Below are 24,399 nucleotides of genomic sequence, written 5' to 3' on the forward strand. Positions count from 1 at the left end.
ACAGGTAATTAAAATAATTTATCTGTCATGGGTAACTTGAGGTGCTTATATTACAACTTTTAACCCTCCATGAGACAACCAGGGGAGGCGAGAGTTGTGAAAACTTTTCACACACAACACTGCAACGGAAAACTGCAAGTCAATTCGAATGAAACACAGTCTTGATTCTGAGAAAGGCTGGAGCTGCCTGTCCAACAGCGCCATCAAGAGGACAGCACACACAAACCACAGAGGTGTCACTGCACCACACTCTGCAAACAGAGAGCTGTGTGTTAACAAATTGCATTAAATTGTCTCACATCTTTTTGAGTTCTTCTTGAACAGAAAAAAACAACAAACAAAGAACAAGGTAAATTCCAAGCATTTTCCATGAGAAAAGACAACCAATGCAACAGTTTGTCCATGTCTTTCCACTTTATTGACAGAGATGCACAATTAAAGAAGATGGTCATGAATGTACATGGGGCTGATTATAGTTTTTTGTTAATCTCTGCTGTGGTCCGCCCTTCTCTGTCCCTTCTAAATGGGTCAATAACATTGTAAACCTTTACATAAAATTGAAATCACCCTTATAAACAACAATCAACAAGACTCGGATCATCTAAATCATCTGGATTATCACAGAAAATCCAGATGTTTCATAAGTTAATGTACACTAATATCAGACTATCCAGACCACATGTGAGAGACAGATTCACTATCGTTCACTGCATATTATGTTGAAAACCGATCAGTCAGTACAAAGGTCTTTCGTGGAAACTTAAGAGTACGATGCAGGATAAACTCAGCTTTTGTTCTCACAGAACCGCCTGACATGTTGATGGAATAATAGGTTAGAATTTATTCCCTTTGGACCTTTACAGCATATCTCTGTAGTTTGGATACAGATTCAATAAAGGGGTGTGTGTGTGTGTGTATGCATGAAATCAAACAATTGTGCGGCTGTGTGAATGACATGTTGGCAGTTGTTAAAAAACCATGCCAAGACACAGAGACAAAAGGACAACCTGGTTACGGCAATGTGGACAGACATTAAGAAATTAAGTACACACTCGGTCCTGTGTCTGAATCTGCTTTGACTTGATCGTCTATCAACGTGAATCAACAGGGAGATTGCAGTCGTTACTGAGGCAAAGTAGACCTCACTGATAATGACCAGTAGTGCAACTCTCACACTGAGGATGAAGGACAAAAAAAAAAAAAGAATAAGACTGCATAAATAATATTAAACATGGGGAAAAAGGAGAATAAAATAAAAACGACTGTTCTATCACAAAACAGATTACAAACAAGGTTATTTTTCTGAGGAATGAACAAATAGGTATATGCAGAACTTAAAAGGATAGCTGGGTATTATATTCATTTCCGTGTAGATGTTCCAGATTCAAATGGGACAAATTCTATATACACTGAGAGGTTTAGAGCAAATGGCAGTTTGACAAAAGATGATTATTGGGAACTTGATAAAGCTCATAAAGCTGTGGTAACACCTGGAAGGATGGGCACTACATCACACAAAAATGACTACTCAACAACACAAATTCTTAAGAGACGAGTGACATTAATGGAAGAAGACGAGTGGGCAGTGCTCAGTCCTCAAACTTTCCCTCCAAGATGCTTTCAAAGGTGAAGGGGAGGAACTTGAAGCCCTGGCCTGAGTAGAACTTGTTCTGAAATTCCACCCTGCAGAGAAAAGAAAGGGAGGGTCCAGTCAAAAAGGGCAGCCTCTCACATGGAATCAATAATGCAAACACAGTCCAGTCATGGTTGGTGGAGCAGACTAATGGCTATCAGGTTTGGATTTTGCTCTGAACATTTATGGTTGACTGGTGCGGGTTTTTCAGTGGCCGAAATATTTTGAGAGCACGGCGATCGGTGGGGATGTTTATTGTTGTTCTTTTACTCTTTATTTTGGCATCTGTTCAAAATACAACAATTTAATAGATAATAACAAATGGGGCACAAAATTGCTGAACTTGAATCAACATTTATTTGACACTAAAGCAGAGACAAAGTGGACAAGAACAATTTCTTGTCTGCTATGTCTTTTTCTACGTCTTGCTTAAGCAGTGCATTTAATGTATCAACTAATTAAAAGTCCATACGGAATTAAAAACTAAGGTCTGTTAAAAAAAAAAAAAACAGACATGAATAAAAATTAAATAAAAGTTTAGTGTGCTTAACAACAGCATTTATCAGCAGATAAGAGGGAGCGCTGACGTCGTTCAACAGCGGCCACACTGACCAGGCTGCCTGCAGACGCGTCGGCCGATGCCAACTGTCTAAAAACACCAGATATCGGCCTGATTAATCGGCCACTTGATTAATCGTCTATCTCTACTCCATACCACACCCTGCCTCTGTGGAGCAGCTGCTAATGGAGCCCACCTACAACCGCCCACAATCACGTCCCCGCTCCTCTAAAACTGGGCCTGGGTTCAGAAACCCAAGCCTCTTCCCCTGGGGAAGACGATCAGGCTCTATTTTTAATAGCCAATGCTAACTAATAGGTGGATGACCTTCCAAATGAGGAAAACCAAAATGCCTGCCATTCCATAGTCTATCTGGAGTAGGAAAGTAGACTAGAGGGATCATTTCAACACTGTTGATCTAAGCGTCCAGTTTAGTCAGCCTTTGGGACATGAATGCTCAAGAGGCTGTTCTCTGGGTGAATCGGTACTCCTTGTCTATGAATGCTAAAACTTTTGCTTCGATGACTATTCTTGTGTTCTTTCAAAATTATAAGCATTAAGGTGACTGGAGACTCTTAAACTACTGCTGACAATTTTTTTTACAACAATTAAAATAGTCTGTTAGTATTTGATTACTGTCTCCGATTCAAACTATCCACACCGCTGTAAGAATCTTTCCAGCAAAGAGATAAGCATTTCAGAGGACAGATGCCAACAATCATGTCCTTTGGCTTTTGAGACCTAAATCTTTGGCCACCACTGCTTTGGCGACCAGATAAATGGTGTTTAATTATTGGATCCCCTCTCTTCAAAGTGTCATGTCTCACTGATCTGAAGGCCAGTTAGTGATTTAGTGAAAGATGAGTCAGCCGGCATTTCTGCAAGGAAGATAATCAGTGATATGAGTTCCTGTGTCACTGGCATGTTCTGTCAATATGCCAGTGGATTATCAAACCCAATTCAGGCACACTTTGAGCAATGCCAGATAAAGATGCTAATTAGGAGACAGCAGCTTGTTCGTGCCTTACTCAGAAGTCATAAATTGGTCTAAAACACCACACACAGCATCAGTGGAAAGAACATAATTGATAGGCCTGCTTGAGTTCTCGACGGGACCCAGACATGTTCCTGGCCACAGGCCAGGAGAGAGAGCGGGCGCTGAAAAACCACAATCATAACTTCTAATTGGGACACATCCCAGTCTACCTTGCAGACACACCCTGGAATGGGCAGCTGATACCCTGCAGAAGCTAATAAAGCATAAACAAAAGACGGTCAAACCTGCAGAGGGAGCTACGCCTCTGTGTAATACAGAGTGGTCTTCATCGCTTCCTTAGATCAACAGAACCTCCAATCTAAAGGAGGCTCCTTTGGATTAAGGCTTTTCATATGCTCATCTATTCAAATGTTACAGGTGAAAGCTCATCTTAAGGATTTCAACACATCAGTTAGGTAACAGGGCTTTAAATAAAATTGTATACCGTATTTCACCAATTAATCGCCGGGCCGCAAATAGCCGCCTGGTTCTTTTAAACGCCTGGGGTCTGTACCCATTTTGCGTATTAAACGCCCACCCGAATAACCGCCGGGGCGATTATTTGCATTATATTGAGGTAAACCCAAAATAAGGCTATTCACCTTATTTTTGCAGAAGTAAACAGTTAGCCGCACAATAACTGTGCAGCACTTCCGTTTTCTGTCAAAATAAGAGAGCTAGCTAACGTTAGAAAAAAGGGTGTACCGTATTATACCATATTGTTAGTACTTTTGTACTAAAAAATATGTTGGACAATAACTGTCATCACAATAATGGCCTGGTGCAGGTCTGTGTAAAAATAAATAAAGGCCTGCAGCGAATAGCTGCCTGGTTCTTTTAAACGCCTGGGGTCCAAGTTGATTTTGCGTATTAAATGCCCGGGCTATTAATTGGTGAAATACGGTATAGAAGTATATACATATGTATAACATCTGCACATACCAATGAGGTTAGAATGTTTACCCTCACGTAAGAATGTTTACTGTGACTCATGTTTACTCTCTGAGAGGAAACATGAGTAAAGGTAAACAAGAATGCAGTGTTTCCCCTAACAGGGGCAGTGGTGAGTGCTCCGCTCACCACTAGAAAGGGGCACCCCACCACTAAATCTGGGCATTTTGTGCAGAGTATGGTAAAATAATTTTATATTATTGTAAAACATCAATTAAAAGCTGACCAATTATTATTATTATTTTAACCAATTATTTTGTATTTATTTGTTGTGATTCAATCTGCTTTGTGTTTGTGTGTAACAGATAATGAGTGAAACTGTGATTGAGATCAAGACAGAAAAAACAAAAAACAAAAAACAAAACAGAAGTAATATAAACACTGTAAGAGCAAATGAGACAAAGACAGAAGAACAATATTTCACTCACCAGTGCAGACGCAGTGCGTGCAGGAAGGCAGACAGGCCTTCCATAATGAGAAGAATGGCAACTGTGAGAACGGCAAAGCAGGCAAAGACTAGGCAGAGAAGAATGAAGCCTCCAAAGGTTTTTGTGGAAAGGCCAATGCGCATCACCATGGCCCACAGCACCTCTGACAACTCTGCACGAGAGAGAAGAAAACAGGACAGGTGTTACACTGAAAGTAATGAGAATTTAAGGCTGAATGGATTTGTGTGTGGGTTTGTTTCTTCATGTTTGTGTTTCTATTTGTGTCTGAAATTAGGGCTTATCAATATATTGATATATCAATATCGTGATATGAGTTATCATAGGGTATTTTAGACATTGTAATTTCATGATATGGCATACGTGGTTTGAAATTTTCTGCATTTACTAAACTGTGGATTTCTAAGCTTGAATGTAAAGCTATGAAAGGTGTGTGATATGACTTACGTGCATGGGCCAGACTGAGGGCCCATAGCCTCAGATAGGAAGCTGTGTTAGAGATACAGCCCAGGCAGTACTCTATGGTGTGGATAGCCTGGTGCACTGCCACATCCCCAAAGTTAAACTGCGTAGACACAGAAACACAGCCACACATCAGCATGAACCCATAAGGTGATATCAATTCTATTGTTGGTCCCGGGTTCAACATAAAAGAGTTTGATCATAAAAGCATATCTTCATTCAGATCCCACAGAGGTAAAAACATCACTGAGTGCAGTGCAGAAGCCATTTGGCACTGTGGATAAGCACACCCCCCAGATTAATAGAGGCACTGTCCGATTAGGACCTTCTGACCCGGAGGAATCAGTTGAGCTGCCCTGCTAGACACCTCATGCATCTAATAGCCACCACGCGACTGGGACGGTATAGAAGCTCTAGTGTACTGAAGACGATGCTGCCCCCAGTCAACAAGCTGTTTGAGAAATCTCCTAAACCCACGCTACAACAAGGCAGACCAGACATACAGACAAACACATACACACACACAGACACAGCTAAAAGCAGCAGACATTGGTTATCAGCAACATACACAGACAACAAAGCTAATGGACAGAGAGACCGACAGAAAGGTGAGACATGCATTTGGAGAGAAGGGGAGAGGGGCAGGCTGCGGAGTGAGGGGGCAGTCATGTGCTCCTGTCCTACCTCTTCCTCCTCGTGGGCCTTGAAAGCAGGTGACAAAAGGCAATATTTGGTTATTGACAACACACCCATACAAACAGACATTAGTAAATAGGAAGAGGCAGTGGCAGACACACAGAACAGAACTGTAAGGTTAGACGATGAAGTCAACATTAGAAGATGACAACATTCTACTCTGACATTCACCAGTGTGTGTGCGTTTTTTGGTCTTGGGCATCTTGCTGCTGTGCTTGTGTGTGTCGTGTGATGGGGAATGGGGAATGCCAATAGCTCTGAAATGCCCTGACTGACCCATTCTGACAGTCACAGCAGATGAAAGCTGCCAGTCAGACTACACATATTACTAGAAGAGCTGAATTGGTGGTTGCAACAAATGATTATTACTGTCATCTTAGAAGACAAAGATGCCATTTCATACTGTTCAAACACAGGAATAACAGAAATTCCTTCTGACAGCATTCAATATTAAATGCAGCCCTTGACAAGTATTACTTTGAAGGAGAGCTGAACAATTAATCAAAATATTATCGAAATTGAAATACAGCAAGTGCAATATCCAAATCACAGGAGCTGCAATATTTTGATAAAGGAAATATGTATGACAAAACATTGTTGTAAATAAAGTATCATGGTGCTATGGAGATCCCCTAGTCTACAAAGTATTTTCCAGATGTAAGATATACATTCAAAATAAATAGCATTCAAAAATCCAGCTCTCAAATGAACAACTGCAAATCATATTACAATTGCAATATCTATAAAAGTATTCATAGTATGATTTTTTTTACTATATCATTCAGCCCCACTTTGAAAAGGTTTAATTATCTGTATATAGTTGATGAAGTGATTGAGGCAGGCCATTGTGTTCTCTGTTAAAATTAAAGTGGCAGCTATGCTGCTTCAGCACCCAGATTAAGTAACATCAATACCTGTCCACTCAGGGTTAACAGTTTTGCTACAACATAAAAAGTGCAGACACAGACATAGTAAACAGAGCAAGTCTTGGTCAAAGCACAGAAATATAGCAAAATCAAAATAAATGGGATCCTGGTCATAACGAAAACAAGAGAAATTTCATCCACTTATCGTTGAGCCTCTAAGCCCTTGTCAAACCCAGCATGCCTCTGAATTCTTGCCAAAACGGTGCACAGGAGTAGATTATGAAAATGAATAGGATTTTTCACACATTGTTCTGAAGAGCCCAGCAAACCACAGCTAGCACACCAGAACTCAGACAATAGCCTAACAGCTTTGATGAACTGAAGTACAGCAAAGCTATATGAGCTATGAAGAGCCTTGTTCTAAAAGGATGTGTTTAAAATGGCTTGGATTGTGACCTCGACAGTATAAACAGCTGATTCCAATCATATCAAATGTCTGTTTGCTCCAGAGGTCAGCTAACAGAACAATACAAGGAGATTAAATGTATTTGATGCACTTTGAAAAGGTCCAAGTACAACAACACAAACATCCTACAACTGTGCTTGTAGTTTCAGAGTGCTGCAGGTGATACAGCCTAACTAGTTTGAAATTCATGAGCAGTAAATGGAGCTGGGGTGTTGATTCCTGGTGCTTATCAGTAACTGTACACAAAACATGGGGAAATGAAGAACAAAGATAAGCCACAAAGTAAACACCAATATTAACTGTAGTGTCATTTGTTCATTTCACATTATAGGCAATAATGATAGTTTAGGGATGGGAAAAGGCTTGGGCCTGTTCAAATGCTTTCGCTAAACCACACCTACATCCATAATTGATGTTATTCCATGCCAGTGTGGGAATGGAAACATGAGGCAATGGTTTAGGTTTCCAACTGTGGCTGAATGACTGAATTATTTAAAGATATTCCATCTAGACTGGCACTGGATCCAGAAATTTGTGTTCCCCCCACCTCGCTCACCAAGCTAGTGGCCTACCATGACTACATCTCTTCAAGCACTGGAAGGAAAATGCTGCAGTATAGTAGAAGACATTATTCCTGGCTAGGACTTGGCTTTCTCACCTCAGGTTCATCCTCGCAGCTCTGTGAGAGCTGGTCATGTTGAATAATCTCAGCCTCATCCTCTGTTGGCCCATTGCCCACCCGGATCCCTCCGAAGTTCTGTGTGCCCTGTCATGCAAGATTATGATGCAAAGTGTGAATAGTGAGCAGAAATAATTGCAGTCACTGAACTCATTGTGTGTACTGTATGTGTTCAGTGTCACACAATGAGTGTCACAGAATGACAGTATGTGAAGTATGTGCAGGTCTGCTCCCTCTTACCATGTTTTTCTGCCAGAGGTATTGTCTCCGCAGAACCAGTGTTTTCACAATTAACATACAAGGAACACATGCCAAGGCAATTATCACCAGCAAAGACTGTACGCCCATCTATATATTTAGGGGAGAAGAACAGAAGAGACAGAAAAAAATGGTGAAGAAAAGTTTAGGTGGCTATGGCTTATTTCAAGTTATTCCAGCAAAGGATAAAGGGATGGATGAATGGAGTAAATGACATGACAAGAATCTGACCTGTCCTCTATAGAGAGGTTTGTTACTGGGGTCACTGTAGTTAAAAAGGAACATGTTGATGAAGGCAATGAGCAAACTCGGAGCATCCTTGGACGTGCGGGCGTCATACGACAACCACTTATAGAAGACCAGAATGACCAGGTAGCCGAACAGGCTGGACAAGAAGACTATCTCGGGGATAAACCCAAGGTAGATGTTCAGAGGCTTCTTGAAATACCTGAAAAAAAAAAACAAAAAAAAAAAAAAACAAAACATAAGCAACCAATCTGCCAGAGCATATAAAGTCAAATAATTAAAAGTAAAAGCAGAATTGTTCTCTTGTCCCCTTGTACTTTTGGGCATCAGTATAAATACATGGGGATGAAACCAGCAGATGAACGTGTCTCACAGGTGGTTGAAGAGACTGAGAGTGACTCCAAACAGCATGTGGATGACACCCAGGATGATAGACATCTTCATTTTGAAGGAGTTCAGGAACGTCAGCTTGTTGGTGGCAATGTTCCATATCTGGCAGGGTCAGAAATTTGGTATGATGGATGGTGACTTCATTTTTTTATGCATCTATAATTTCTGATGTTGCTACAGGACTATAGCATTTACATTAGATCCTTGATGAACTAGGAATGTTTGACATGCCTGTAGAAGACTTAAGTTTTTTGAAGTTTTGCTTTATAATGTAAACAGCATCATGGGTTCATAATTACGGTAATGAGCAATTTGGTCATTTTGTTTTCAGTGCTGTTTCTTTTTTCATTTTGATGATGCTAACAGGTGGTGAGGTTGTAACTAAGTGCCATGTTAGTTTTCATTTGTTAGTAGACAGATTACGGATCAGAAAGAAAAATAATCACCGGATCAATGCCAATGGGGTATGGTCCATTGAACACTCCATCTATTACTGGGTCCAACTGCAGAACTCTGTTGTCTTTGAGCGTGTCAAACCTGAAGAAGATATGAACATAGTACAAACATCAATACTGTACAACTGTACAACTACAGGTGTCAATGATTTAAAGCTGTAATCATTTACAACGACCTTTGATACTTACGTCCAGTTGCCTCCAACTCGAGCGTTGAACATGGGTTTAACACTCCAGCCGGAGCCAAACATATTGAGAGATTTGGAGAAGCAGTCATTGTAGATGATGCCCGTGTAGATTGAGAAGATTCCCATCAGCAGGATGATGTACCGCCCTGCGAACACCATGCTGAACATCTAACAGAAAACAATAATAAAATTTATTCTTGGGATCTCAGGTAAAGCATGGAGAAATAAATGTACATCCCAACTTACTAAATATGACTATACTATACTATAACTCTTTCTAACAAAGTGGGTTCCCAATATTAGCAATTAAAATTATCAGTGTAAATCCATGGAGCCACCAAGTCCTCAACAGTTGTGGGTGTGGTGAGTCACCAATAAAGGTGGTCTAGGACTGATGAGCTGGTTATGGTGGGCCACAAGAGACACCCATACCTCATTATCATTCTTCTGGGACATCAATCTGCTCTCTCTCAGCACCAGATAGAGGGCAGCACAGGTCATGAGCACCCCATGGCCCAGGTCACCAAACATAACAGCAAACAGGAAGGGGAAGGTGATGATGGTGTATGGTGCTGGAGACCAGGAAGCAGGCAAAAACATAAGAGGGGAGGATGAAGTGGTAGGTAAAAAATAAATAAATAAATAAAAATGTATGATTGAACATTCATTCACATGATACACAGCATGCCACAATAAGGTGATAATGGATGATGAAGAAGACTTGGCAGCTAAGGCAAAAATCTTTCACTTGTTGCAGCTAAATACTGTAGGCATCTAGGTAAACAGACCATGCTTTAAGTGCAAAGCCTGACTGCCTCATGAGAGCCAGTGTAACGCTGATGATCTCAGTAATGACAGAAAGAGGTCAGACTCTGGGGAATGCATGGAGAGAGGTGTGACTAACATATTTACCTGGGTTAATCTCCCTGTAGTTGCCAATTCCATAAGCATCCACAATGTTTTGAAAGCCAGAGGTGAACTTGTTCGTCTTGTTGTAGGTGGGCGGTGTCTGTTTGGTCTGCATCCTGTTGAGAATGGAGGGCACAGTGGAGCCGCTCTTCTCCTAAAGTGCCAGCATAATATGACAGACGGTTACCAAGGCGCAGAAAAAAAAAAGATTCTCCAGTGCATTGCAAATTGATTTTGTCTGATTCAGAATCAATTCTTCAAATCCTCAAATTGATTCATGTTTTTGCTGTAATAGAGCTGGCTAGTCATGTGTTACTGATTTCCTCATGTTAACCACCTGTCCTACTTCATTCAACAGTCAATCTGTTTCAAGGAGGCTAATTATCTAAGTATCAATTGTATCGGGTAGACAGTTGTGATAAGTTGACCCCAAGCATAGGAGTGGAATTGAATCATGAGATTTCCATCCCTAAATGATATGCTGTGCATCAATATTGGATTTACAGACTTGATTTACTTTTACATTCCAGAGCTGGAGTGGTGATTTACAACTGCTTAAATCACCTTGTTTTTAATAATCACAATAAAAAAGATAAAACTGGTTGTGTAATGACACTCATAAATCTATCCTGGATACACAGAAGCCCTCTAAAGCTTTGGAAGTGATGGGAACCACAATCTTCACACACATCACTGACAGCAAGAGTTATTGTCTTAATCCCATTAATATGTCCAATAAAGGGATCATGTGCTGAGTATGACAGCTGGAGCTCTCTCTCATTATCCAGGAATGAGAAGAATCCTACTACTTTCCCAAATTGTGCACTAGGAGCTATCATGGCATATCACTCCTCACCACTCTTTTGGGCTGACACAACTGGCTTCTACAAATCACATGAAGCATACTTCGTCCTACTTGAGTTCAGACTGCCAGTACAACTTTTTTTTTTTTTTTAACATGGAGGACGCAGGTGATATCTGGCCATGTTATTGTTGTGTTAGATAACAAGACACACAGGATAAAAATAGCCCAGGGATCAATTTAGAACAGAGAGAATGCCATGTGTGTTAGGGCTGAACCTCTGTTGGCACATCCACTGTAAATCTAGATATACAAAATCAGGCCAACTTTGTGGACAGAAAATCTTTCCTCAGTATTTTATCAATGAGAAGTATGCTGACAGCATCTTAATGAGAAGGCAGTGACAAGCCTATTTACTTACTTATTTACACTATTTCCAATTTTGCACCTGTAATCCTTTATACCCTAGGCCCTGGCATTATTGTTCACTGTTATGTTTTTGTAGTGGTCATTTTTACAAGTCTACTAAACCTGCTGCAAACTTGCCAGCGGCTTCTATAACATAACAAATATTTAAAATGCTGTTAAGTCTAAAGCCTAATATATGTATTGCTTATTTCTATATTCTAGTTCTGTGCATCTATTCAATTTGCTTTGCCCACTGAATGAAGTCATTGTTGTTACTACCATGATCTAATTTCCCAAGCAGGATCAATAATATTTTATTATTTTAAAAGCTGCTCTGGGTCTGTGTTACATGTGACTGGCTATTCATTACAAACTCCACATCTTTTTTGTGGCTGCACAAACAGCCTGATTGTAAAATCCTCAGCTGACTGAGACAGATGATAACCACCTTCATGAGACCAGCCAGAATTGCCATTGTTGGGTTATGTGAGGTCAGCTGTATTAAAGACATCCTGACTGCTTTGAAATGGCATTGTGACACAGGGCTCAAGACTGAATTTGAAGTTCAAGACAATTTCTCATTAAAAATCCTACCCATTGTTTGAATTTTTCATTATTCCAGCTGAGTCTCCAATCCTTGACCTGCCCACTGAACCACAGCGTAATATCCTGTGCATGACTAGCAAGTATGCAAATCTTTCACAGGAATCTGGCCTCCACGGGTGTAAAATCCTAACATAGCCACAACTCACGCACTGCATAAGTAATGTCAGAGTTCAGAGCTGCTGGTTAAAACCGGCCCCACCCACTCAACTTATAACTAGATAAACTAGAACTGAACCAACACACTTTCTTTTACCAAAAGTGGGGCTATGGATAGCCATGTGTAAAAGAATGGGATTAAACCTATTAAACAGTAAATACTTTCCATATGTAGCTTATGTGTTCTGTGTGTTTGCACGGTGGGGGATTGACTCACCGTCCCCCTGCGCAAGGCAAACTGAATGGAGTCCAGATCGGAGACTGGGCACCAGACTTCAGCGATCAGACATTTCTGAGTGACATCAATGTTGCACAGGTTTAGGGTGTGGTAGATGGCCTTCATCTTCCGCACCTTGATGAACCACACTCTGACTGTCTTGGCTGCAGCCTGCAGAACCCTTTGCCTGTGGTCCTCCGTCTGGTTCAGCACCTTTGGGAGCAGAAAACAGGAGAGAGGGTCAAATCGGACTGACATGTTAGACAGCAGTCGCCACCAAAATCATCAAACCACCAAATGAGGGACTATCTTTTGGAAGAATGGCTCCAAAGACTTGTAGAATCTATGACAATGCACACTGAAGTTGTTTGTGGTGTCTTGTGGTGGCCCGACACCTTTTATTAAGACACTTTATGCTGGATGTTGTTTGTATATACACTATATTACCAAAAGTATTCGCTCACCTGCCTTTACTCATACTATGAACTGAAGTGCCATCCCATTCCTAACCCATAGAGTTCAATATGATGTCGGTCCACCTTTTGCAGCTATTACAGCTTCAACTCTTCTGGGAAGACTGTCCACAAGGTTGAGGAGAGTGTTTATAGGAATTTTTGACCATTCTTCCAAAAGCGCATTGGTGAGGTCACACACTGATGTTGGTCGAGAAGGCCTGGCTCTCAGTCTCCGCTCTAATTCATCCCAAAGGTGTTCTATGGGGTTCAGGTCAGGACTCTGTGCAGGCCAGTCAAGTTCATCCACACCAGACTCTGTCATCCATGTCTTTATGGACCTTGCTTTGTGCACTGGTGCACAGTCGTGTTGGAAGAGGAAGGGGCCCGCTCCAAACTGTTCCCACAAGGTTGGGAGCATGGAATTGTCCAAAATGTTTTGGTATCCTGACGCATTCAAAGTTCCTTTCACTGGAACTAAGGGGCCAAGCCCAGCTCCTGAAAAACAACCCCACACCATAATTCCTCCTCCACCAAATTTCACAGTCGGCACAATGCAGTCTGAAATGTACCGTTCTCTTGGCAACCTCCAAACCCAGACTCGTCCATCAGATTGCCAGATGGAAAAGCGTGATTCATCACTCCAGAGAACGCGTCTCCACTGCTCTACAGTCCAGTGGCGGCGTGCTTTACACCATTGCATCCGACGCTTTGCATTGCACTTGGTGATGTGTGGCTTGGCTGCAGCTGCTCGGCCATGGAAACCCATTCCATGAAGCTCTCTGCGTACTGTACTTGGGCTAATCTGAAGGTCACATGAAGTTTGTAGCTCTGTAGCAATTGACTGTGCAGAAAGTCGGCGACCTCTTTGCACTATGCGCTTCAGCATCCGCTGACCCCTCTCCGTCACTTTACGTGGCCTACCACTTCGTGGCTGAGTTGCTGTTGTTCCCAAACGCTTCCATTTTGTTATAATAGAGCTGACAGTTGACTGTGGAATATTTAGGAGCGAGGAAATTTCACGACTGGATTTGTTGCACAGGTGGCATCCTATGACAGTTCCACGCTGGAATTCACTGAGCTCCTGAGAGCGGCCCATTCTTTCACAAATGTCTTGTTTCACAGTGTGCATGCCTGAGTGCTTGATTTTATACACCTGTGGCCAGGCCAAGTGATTAGGACACCTGATTCTGATCATTTGAATGGGTGAGCGAATACTTTTGGTAATATAGTGTATGTGTTGTATCTGTCTGTCCTTCTGACTATTTCTACCCATCTGTCAGTCAAGTATTCATTCCATTATATTTATAATTATTTTTCCATTATAATCAGAAAAGCCAGACAATCTGGGCAGTCTCTCCTGAATCCTTTGCACTGCATGTGATATGGGACTACATATGACCAAGCATAGAAGCTGCTATGGATAATTGCTTGACTTCTGTATAGGAGCATACATTTAATGGAGAGATTACTGTGCACTGCCATATACTGAAGGTGATGGACCATCCAATCCATTGGGTTTTCCCTTATGAGACGACTGGATATTCCCAGGTATGTTTCTGCATGACTCCCAAGTAAAGCATGTCCCATGATCAGCAAATAGCCTGGACATTTGATCTCTGCCCTGTGCCCACACACAGTCTCACCCACTGTTGGGACTCTCAACAGCCTACACATAGCTGATTGCTATCCAAGTAGCCTGACATTCTTCCTCACCCTCGCCACTCTGTCATCCAGCTCTCATGTCCACTAAGCTACAAGCATAACAGCGAGGTGCACACTCCCCAGATTTATAAGCATAAGAGGATGAGGGAATACCTATCTCTCTGTCAGACAGGAGGACGGCCAAGTTTGAGGTGGAGTCTCTACTGTGCTTTCCCCTTGGGGAAGCAGCTCTAAGTGATCTTCAAACATATGAATAGATAACAGCAGTCCAAAGCCCACACATGACAAGCTGACAGATTTAAGTAGCATGTGAGAGACTCAGCCCTTAGGATTAAGTAAACCTCAGTCTAGAGCAAGTGTGGTCTCTGCTGTGTTATTTTGTGTAGGTGGAGCGGGTCTTATGTGGGTGGTGAAGCACAATGTCAAATACCCCTATGGGCAGCTGGTTGCCTCAATGACAGGGATGAGGAAGAGTTCTGTTTTCCAAACCAAAAAAGGGAAGGATGCCTTTGACCCCCTGTACCTCTCACTGTACACCAAGCCACCAGGGAGAAATTAAACACTGCAACACAGGCAACAACAGTTTAGTCTGTGTGGGGGGATTTGTTTCTGCTTGTTAGAGGACACTGCTCTGTGTACAGATCCAGCTGAAGTTAAACCACACTCTCCCAAAAGGGTTTTCCATTAGTACATTTAACTGTGGCAGCCGGCCAAATTAGATCCCACCCCCTCTGCCACAGATAAACCGTCGGCATGCGGGAAGCACTGCATTATCTTTCAATAGTTGGAGCAGCGATGCTGGTGTGTAACTCTACACAGGGCAGGCAGTGCTCCCCAAACTACAACTCCAGGTTGGCACTAACCAGTCAAGGTGTTAGAGAGAAAGGATTAGAGAACAAAGGAGTGCCAAGCAGTATTGTTGTTGAAGGTGGTGGTGGTTTGATGTATGTGTGTGTGTGTGTGTGTGTGTGTGTGTGTGTGTTTTAGAGGTAGGACTTTATCCTGTTTTGTAGCTGATGTTAACCAAGTCACTTAGCCAGTCCCTTGAGAAATTTATAATCCTGAACTTATATTTCAATATCAGCCAGTAAATTACCACACTTTTACAAAATAAAATCTCTTATTGATTAAAATGATATTGCACAATTTTACCAATATAAAAGATTTAGTGAAAAAACTTTGTTTCAACAAACACAGGAAGCTCTCCACAGTCTTGCCATATCACAGTGCAAGCACAGGACAGATGGCAGCTTTATGAACTCACTATCAGCAGATGAACACAACCACTTTCGCTACAACTGAGCCCAAGCTGATTGGGAGAGGTCCACCTGATGTTTAGGTCACCTGATGGACATGCATGAGTTGCCAATCACATTCTGTAACTGCTTCTCAATATCTTACCTCACTAATCTCATTGATATCATACTCCACTTTCTTTGTAAAAGTTTGAGTCCAGCAACCTGCTGCTGTGGAGCCAGTGAAAAGGCATGAGCGCAGAACAAGCTAGAGAACTGAAGGCCCCTAATCTAATTGACTAATGTTTTTCAATGAGCTGTCATTTGATAGGTAAACTAAATTTGACACTGTGGTACGTTGCCCCAAGTGCAGATTTAATCAAATTACTTTCTTTTTAACTTTACTTGCTTACAATATCTGGTAGAAAGGCCAGGCTAAGCACCAGAGAAAGAAAGCAACAAAGCAGAAGTTTTTTGACCTGAAGAGTGACACAATGTTTGAGCTGACCCCAAAAATTGACCGCATTTTATGCAATTTCCTCTACTACATATTTCAGCAGAAACTGGCGCCAGTAGCTGACTGTACAGAATAAAAGGAAAGAACAAACTTAAATGAGTATTTGTATTTGTATTTTACAATGTTAACGAGTGGATTGTGTGTGGGTGTGTTGCATGCCAGTCTATCTTGCATCGACGGTCATACCATTTGGAGATCCTCAATGCGTGCGTTAACTCCTGCTGCCATCTCTTTCCTCTCCTGTGGTGTTTCTGGGCATGGATACAAGGATGCTCTGAACCTGAGGACAGATAAACAAAAAGGACAGGGTGCACATTTGAAGAATTGTAGGACAAGTAGACTATGCCATAAGCTGGTAAATGTTGCTTTCTTTGCAAAGATTGTGCTTTCTTTCTTAAGATCAGTATCTCACCCTTCACATATCTTTTTGACTCGATTCTTCAGCTGGTCCCCCTGGAAGAAGATGATGAAGACAGACTTGTAGACCTGGTCGCCCTGTGGACACATTACATAGTTATGACTGTGGAGGAACATTAAACACTGCATTATATTTGACCAGCTCCACAGGACATCAGCATTGCTCGCTCCGTGCTCTTGTTCTGAGAATAATAAAATAATGATAAAAAAAAAAACCTCCAGGAAATTATAGCACTAGCCATATATTTGTAAGTAAAGATGTGTAATCCTTTTCCTTTTGAGACTACTGGTTGGACTGTTTTGCTCAATTAGAGGTACTGACTGTAGCCGGGTCCTCCAGAGGATCCTCAATGTCCGCCTGCCTCAGGAAGACATTTCCACGGCAAACTCTCCACAACATCCTCTCGAATGTGGGAATACGTTCCCGGCCAATCACGCCAGCTACAAATCTACAACAGGTAGACAAATCTGGTTACTGTTGTTACTACCAGGGCTCACACTACAATATATATAACAGTACAAATCAGGATACAATTTGTTTAGTGATATGTTGCAATGCTATACAGAATTAACCTAAAATATAAAAATATAGCTTAAAATACAATCTACTGCCTAACTGCTGATTACACAAGTAAAGTATATAAAACCATACAATTAATTGAGTGACACAGTGACTCAAAACAATTAGTTCAAAATCCACATTTCAGTTAAGATGTTAGCACAGCCCACTCACTCAACCCACACTCAAATAACTCAATACATTAAAAAATAGATGTTATAGTATCACAATGACAAGCAAACACTATGCATATCAATACAAGGGCTAGGGAATTGATACAGTATTGTGAAAAAATTATATCATGATACTCAGTTCTCTTGTTTTTCTTTTTTGGCACAGCTATAGTTACTAGTTATCTGAATTACTCTTTTGCTGGATCAGGCTACTCTTAAATAAGCCATGCTTGTTGTGGAATCACTTTTAGAGTCCAGTTAAATTATTGATGGACAAGTCAGCATCGGTCATTGATTCTGTCTGGAAAACTAGGGTAGGCTATTCTGTGCCTGCTAAACATAGAAACATACAAAACAAGTTAAGTGAACGCTGCTTCATCAGTCATGCACACTTCTTAAGCTAAGATGAATGATCGCCATGGGGAAACTTGGGCTAGCACAGCAATATAGATTTGTCCTGCAGATCATATGCACAAAAATGAATGAGTATGCAATATGAGTCTGTTTTACTGTAAATTTAGGAGCTACTAGTATGTCTCTTGATGACAAATGTCTTTATTCTTTGGTTATAGCATTAGGAAAAGCTGTCACAGAATTTACTCAACTGCTGCAGTTGTAAGAGATCTTTGCTACCTGACTACACTGGGCAGCCTGAGATGGCGTGTGGGACATCAATGGCAGTGGCATTCCTGTCTCAGACACATACGGTCAAATGGCACAGAAAGGAAATCTAGTTAGAAATAAGGTACACCCTGAAAACAAACTCACCCTAGTCTAAGGGGAGCTCGGTTAACCTCATTGGGGTCCAGGAGAGTGGATGACTCCTCCAACAGACTGGGGTCTTCCATCTGTATGAGAGTCAGTTCACAAATTGTCAGCTACAAAGCAACATAATCATTATCATAAGTGCTTCAGAGTATTGTTTTTAAAAAAGGTATATCTTGAGCATTTTAAACATATGAATGACTTCAGATTCTGGTTAGGACGACAAGTGAATCATTTAAGTTAATGCCTGAAAGAAAATGCTAAATGATTCACAGCAATTAAAGCTCATAACAAGTTGTAAAAGATGACCTAACATTGTAAGTAAGTCCAACTTTGCTTGTGAATGCAGTAAAGTGGAACAGATGAGGGGCAAAGGTACACTGAGCAGGCAAGGCTTAGCCCTGGCAAATGAATAGTCTTTATATACAATATTATGGCACAGTAGCATAATAAGAAATACTGTAAACAGAAGTGGCACAAGTCCATATGAGCAATTACAAACTATCACAAGTGTAAAGACATTTTTCCAATTCAAGAAGCAACAAGTGGTTCTTTGTATGTGTGTGTGTGTGTGTGTGTGTGTGTGTGTATAACATGTGCAGGCACCTTACCAGCAGTCATCTATCTAATACCAATGCAAAACAAACAAAATTCAGTGAACTATTTATATGATACAGTTCATTTACTGTCAAGTCTCAAGATTACCATGGCATGTTGTTTAAATCTTATTTAACATGGCAAGTGAGCCAAGAACATTTTCTTATTTACAGTAACTGCCAGAAGAAAGAGTTACACACATTCAGACTGGGGAGCTGCCCAGTACTGAGCAGCTCCAATAATATGGAGTAGGGGTGAATGGTTACTGGTTTCACGGTTTAATTATTATCTAATTATCATTAAAACCATGTTTGATTGCCATGCTCTCAAGAACTCATGTTAAAGACTGTCCAGCATCAACCAAAGTTAGCAACAGTCTCCCAGACAGCAGCAATACGCCTTTGCTGTGTCTAGTCTACCGCAAATTTCATCAGAGGAAGAAGTCTCTCAGACGCAGGCACAACATTCAATGTGGGTTTGTTTTGGTTCAATGAAAACATTGCAGAAGGCAGTGACAGCGCTCTCAAGATTTCTCTGCCTTCTAAGAGGACTTAGTCTGAAGTGTGGTTGCATTTTTTAATATGGTTTTCATATCTTTACATAAGGTATTATCTATGTTATTATTTTAATGTTCATGCAAACAAAACTCACAGTGCTGTGGTTTTCAATATAAAACTTAGTGAAATTATTTCACTGTGTTTATCAGTACTTTTTGAACACTATCAGCATTTTAAAAATAACAATAATACTGATAACTGATCATTATGGTCATTATAACCATGATATGAAATTTTCATACCATTTCATCTCTATACTATATGCACACATATATAATGTCTGTGCAGATGTGACTATCTCTACTTGCAACTCCATTTGGTGAACCAAAGAACAATTTGTGTTTGTATCTTTGCATGTAAAAAAATGCATGTGGGTTTAGAAGTGGAAGCACACATGGTTTAGACTCAAATATTAGAAATCTCCCCAAATCTTCACCTTTAACTTCATGCAGTAATATAAACCCCCCACACCTGCAGCTATGATGGTATTAAGACTTGGGAATATGCCTATTCACCCTAAGGATTTTGTACTGAGAAGACTTTGACAGTAGTGAAAAAAACATATTTACTCTCCCTACCCAAATCTTCCCAACTTCGCCAGAGATCTGGAATCCCAGCTTTCCATTTACAAGGCCCACCTGCATGACCCGCTGCAGCAGGACTCAAATTAAAGAACACTGAAATGAATGCTCAGTTTTTTTTTTAAGTGTGGGAGCACAGTTGAAGCTGACCTCATCAAAAAACTGCTGTGTGCGGCGCAGGATGTGCTTTAGCTCAGTCAGCTCCAGGAAGTTCTTCTTCAGGGCTTCTTGGTTAGTGTTTATCTCCTTCAGCTCATTCTCAAGCTTTTCAAATGTGGCCTGTGGGGAGAAACGGGAAAAGGCCATCAGGGAGAGACTCTGGATGATCGAGCTGACTGTTTACCATAAGGTGGCTTAGCAGAAAGCAGTCACCTCCAGGTCAATCATGTCCCTTGGGAAGGGGACTTCAGGGTTTTCTCCTGTGTCAACTATAGGGATGTTGGCCTTCTTGATCTCCTTCTCCACAAACCCTGTGAGAGAGAGAGAGGTAAACGGGGGTTTGCTCTAACATTGGAATAGGGATACTGGGGTACATATTGGTGTTTTGAGATACATATGTCTAAGCTCACTCACTCAGCTTGCGATCCATCTCCTCACATCGCCGAACCTCATTGACAAATTTGCGCTGGAACACGTTCACATCTGGATTTAGCTGTGCGACAAATTTCAAAAAGTGTCAATACAGCAGCGACTGTAATGTAACAATGATGATTTTAAACATTTATTACAGGCAATAGGGGTGCATTTATACTAGGCCTATCTACTTATTCAACTCCTAGATATTCACACTTGAATCAGCAAATTAAGATGCCTCGGTATGAATATTTTAATGATGTGCTGAAATACTGACATTTGATTGTGAGTGCAACCATCAAATGAACTTTTACTACACAGTGGAATTAATTAGTTGACTCCAAGAAGCTACTGTAATGCATTCACCACTATACACTCACAGGCTGCTGGGAAAAAAATGTTAGAATGCGTACTTGACTCAACATTAAAAACCTGATTCCTTGAATAACATGGAAAATGTTTTTTTAAGATTTTTTCAAGTAATTGTGGGAACAGTGTTTAACTTTGTTACAATCCATTCTATATTCTAGCACAATGGTTTCCTCTGGGCTTATGAATGGGTTCTCCCTTGCGTAGAATGAGAAGTCAGCTGTGAGCACATGATGAACATGATGCAGAAGGTATGCACTTTCTCAACAATGTCACAGATGTGATACTTTCAGTGACCATAGCAACAGATGACAACTCTTACACAGCATCCTCTATGCCATAATTCATGGGAAAGGGCAACTCAAAGTAGTTTTAAAGGAACCAAACCATCATTATTTAAAGAACAACAGCGTGGAAATAGAAGTGGGCTCACATCACGAAATTGCACCATTCCAATCTCTCCCAGTTCGCTGACACAGCAGTAGGCAGCCTCTGACTGCAGGAAGAGCTGAGCCAGCGTCATCTCTTCACTTCTAAAGAGTTCCCCCATGGTGATCAAGGGAGGACGTGCCCACCATGCAAGTCAACCAAAATCTCTGGAAAGCAGACATAATGTCACAGTTACAAGCAAATATCTGCAAAACCTATTACCAGTTTTACTGAAAATGCTTGATAATGTAGCTTGTCTAAAATAGCTCTCACAAGACATGTTAAATCCTTGTTATACAAAAGAACAGCTTACATTATACATTTAGCACTTTTCTCTGCATAGCATGCTCATGTCAAAATCCCTAATTAGTCTGACGGTGGTGGTGGGGTGTATCAGTAATGTGATAGTTTAGCATTGCTGTGAGAAGTGAGCATGTGACCCAGAAAAAAAAAAAAAAAAAAGTATTTCACATTTTGCCCCCATGCTGATCCCATGATTAGTTAGGAATTTGATTCTGCTGAAAAAGAACCTGCTCTGTGTGGGCTTATTTCAATGCCTAATAGTTAATAATTCAGCCATTCAAAGAACAGGTCCTCAATAGCCAGTGTGGTTGGCATTGCAGTTTTTGCAATGTTTGTTATCCAGTACTACCATAAGTGAAGATTTCCTCAGGCTAAATTCCAGCTAGCCACACACACTCTTGCTGTAAAACCACCACAGTAGTAAGCTTATCAATGGATTATGAAGCATCATGTGACCTGTAGGGCACTAGTAAGCCTGAGAACAGCCACTGGACCCAGACTAGAGCTAATACAACAATTAGCTACCCTTTACCAAAACTAAGTTAAGGCCCAAACACCTTCGCTTGACAACATAAAGTCTGACAGAACCTGATAGTAGTTACAGCTTACAATTGACATTTTGACACGGCACAGAAGGCTTATAGTTTATCAAAACTGGAGATGCCAGCAAACGGCTATCGATCAACTTAACCACATTAAGATTTGACTAATGTTACTTAGGCTAGTTTGTTCTCCATCCAGCTAAGCCCTTGCTTTCAGAGCATACATGGCAGCATGGAACAGCATACAAAAAAAAACTTTCACCTTCGTAATTAGAAGTCAGCTATTGGAGCTTATCGATGTCATTATCGATCAGTTAAATTAAAGCCAAATTCATGTGACGGTTCTAACGTTGCCAGTGTTGATTGTTGGCTGCCGAAATGTTAATCTATCGTTACTCTGACATAAGCTAGTTAGCTAACTAGTCCACCTTTAACGTTACATGCAGTACGTTAGTAACGTTACTCTATGTGTTTTGTGTGTGTGCGTGTGTAGCTAACAGACAAGCTAACGTACATGAACGTTTGCTAGCGCACCTGTTCGTTACTTAAACATTAGTAGCTATTGTCCGTAGCTAGTTTGAACCGTTGACCTGTATTTTAGGCTAATAATCGGGAAATACTGCCGTTTTCAGGCTTAGTTCCTTACTGTTTCCGTAGGGGGGGTCCTGTGTTTCTCCCTCTCTCGGCTTGTCTCTGTTGTTTCCTCCCTGCTGTTGTAGACTTGTCGCGGAGCTCTCAGCTGATACTGGTCGGGGTGACAGACCTCACAGCTCCGTGTACCGGAAGAGCAGCTGACGGAGGAGCAGGCGACGCCATCTTTGTAGTCCACCACTCCGCCGACAGCCGTGAGCCAACCGACAAAAACAACAGCCAATCCTAAAAACACAGACACGGCACAAATAGATGAAATTAAATGACTGTTTTGCTTCACAGAACATGGGCAACTTTCTGAATCGCAAATACAAAATACATTTTTCGAGTTCGCCTGTATGATTTTTTAGGCTACTTTGGGAAAAAACAAACAAAATTTGGTTAACTGAAATAAATGATAGTGGAGATAAATGTTTTTTTTTTCTTCGTAGCTGGCTAACTGCAAGAACACCGCTAACAAAAGGCCAAAGCATTATTTTATCAGACTGACAGTAATCTGTTCTATGTTGTTTGTTTGTTTGTTTGTTTTATTCATAAAGTTACATTTAGGACCTCTTGAATAGTTTTCCAATTAATGTCAATTACTGCGTCTGTTATATTCAAAGACACTAAATAGTAAATAATGCACCATACAAGAGGTACATCAACAGAAGAAACCTACTTATCTAGGATTAAAAAAAAAAAAAAAAAAAAATCAAACTGATGTGAGGTTCCTGAGGAAATTTTGATTAAAAGTTCTGCTTATATTCCTGTCAAGGTATGGCAGAAATGTCAGCATGTGTCTGAGGATACCATCACGGTTTATTAAAACTTTTCCTTTTAAAGATAGGCATCGGTGCAGTTCCCGATTCTTCTACATTTTCTGAAATATTAGGTTAAATTGTAGGGTGTGAAATGACTTAAGGGATTAATTCCACCCGTGAATGCTACAAGTGAAATAATACAGATTATTTCCCTTTAAGAGGAAGTGCTATTACTCTGGTCACTCAGGAGGAAGTGAAGAAGATGTTATGCCTAGTTTGTCTGCAGAAGTAAAAATTTTCAAAAAGCTACTTATAGATTAGCTGTAGGACAAAATTATGTGAGATGGTTGTTGCATATAATAGTTTGTAGTCCACTTGCATAGTTCTTAACCTAATATTTGAATGCGGCCCCTTTTAATAAATCAAAGGGGCCGCATATTGTTGGGGGCTACATGTGTGACTGTGCGACTAATATATTTCAACATTAAGACAGCCCTACAACTTTTAGTATTCTTGTAGTTTTGAGATTCACTGGATGAAAATGTTTTTTCTCAAGTGATGCTATGTATTGTAGGCCCAAAAATGTTCACACGCTAAACAAAACACCTGATTTGCAGTCACAAAATATAGATGAAAGTATAAAAAAAGCAACTGAACATTGAATTGAACTTGGGACAAGGGTGGCAAGGTGCAAGGAGTTTATGAAGGAAACATGCCATCTGCTGGACACCAAGAATAACACTAAGCCTATGTGCATACCTGTACATGTGCATATGGTATGTACATGTGTGTTGGTCATGCAATGGACAGACCAAGGCTCTCCATAAATATTCCCATGCATG

At 40.8% G+C, this 24,399-nt stretch overlaps 1 protein-coding gene across 2 annotated transcripts; it reads right to left on the reverse strand.

Annotated features, from left to right (window-relative positions):
• Positions 1–395: 395 nt before the first annotated feature.
• On the reverse strand, positions 396–22,966 carry atp6v0a1a (ATPase H+ transporting V0 subunit a1a). 2 transcript variants are annotated; one of them, XM_030057683.1, is made up of 22 exons: positions 22,810–22,966; positions 21,323–21,485; positions 20,521–20,599; positions 20,320–20,417; positions 20,098–20,226; positions 18,216–18,295; positions 17,038–17,164; positions 16,711–16,793; positions 16,485–16,578; positions 12,430–12,642; positions 10,244–10,394; positions 9,764–9,903; positions 9,333–9,499; positions 9,135–9,225; positions 8,672–8,790; positions 8,284–8,500; positions 8,035–8,142; positions 7,774–7,881; positions 5,772–5,789; positions 5,073–5,190; positions 4,608–4,779; positions 396–1,683 (listed from the first exon to the last, which is right to left on the reverse strand). In XM_030057683.1, the coding sequence occupies exons 2-22, from the start codon at positions 21,437–21,439 to the stop codon at positions 1,590–1,592; spliced, it is 2,523 nt and encodes an 840-aa protein (XP_029913543.1). In that variant the 5' UTR covers positions 21,440–21,485; positions 22,810–22,966; the 3' UTR covers positions 396–1,589. The 2 variants fall into 2 exon arrangements, with proteins under 2 accessions (XP_029913543.1, XP_029913544.1); XM_030057684.1 differs by lacking the exon at positions 5,772–5,789.
• Between the last annotated feature and the right edge of the window lie 1,433 nt (positions 22,967–24,399).

This window comes from Myripristis murdjan, chromosome 8 (assembly GCF_902150065.1).
Source record: "Myripristis murdjan chromosome 8, fMyrMur1.1, whole genome shotgun sequence".
Classification (NCBI taxonomy): domain Eukaryota; kingdom Metazoa; phylum Chordata; class Actinopteri; order Holocentriformes; family Holocentridae; genus Myripristis; species Myripristis murdjan.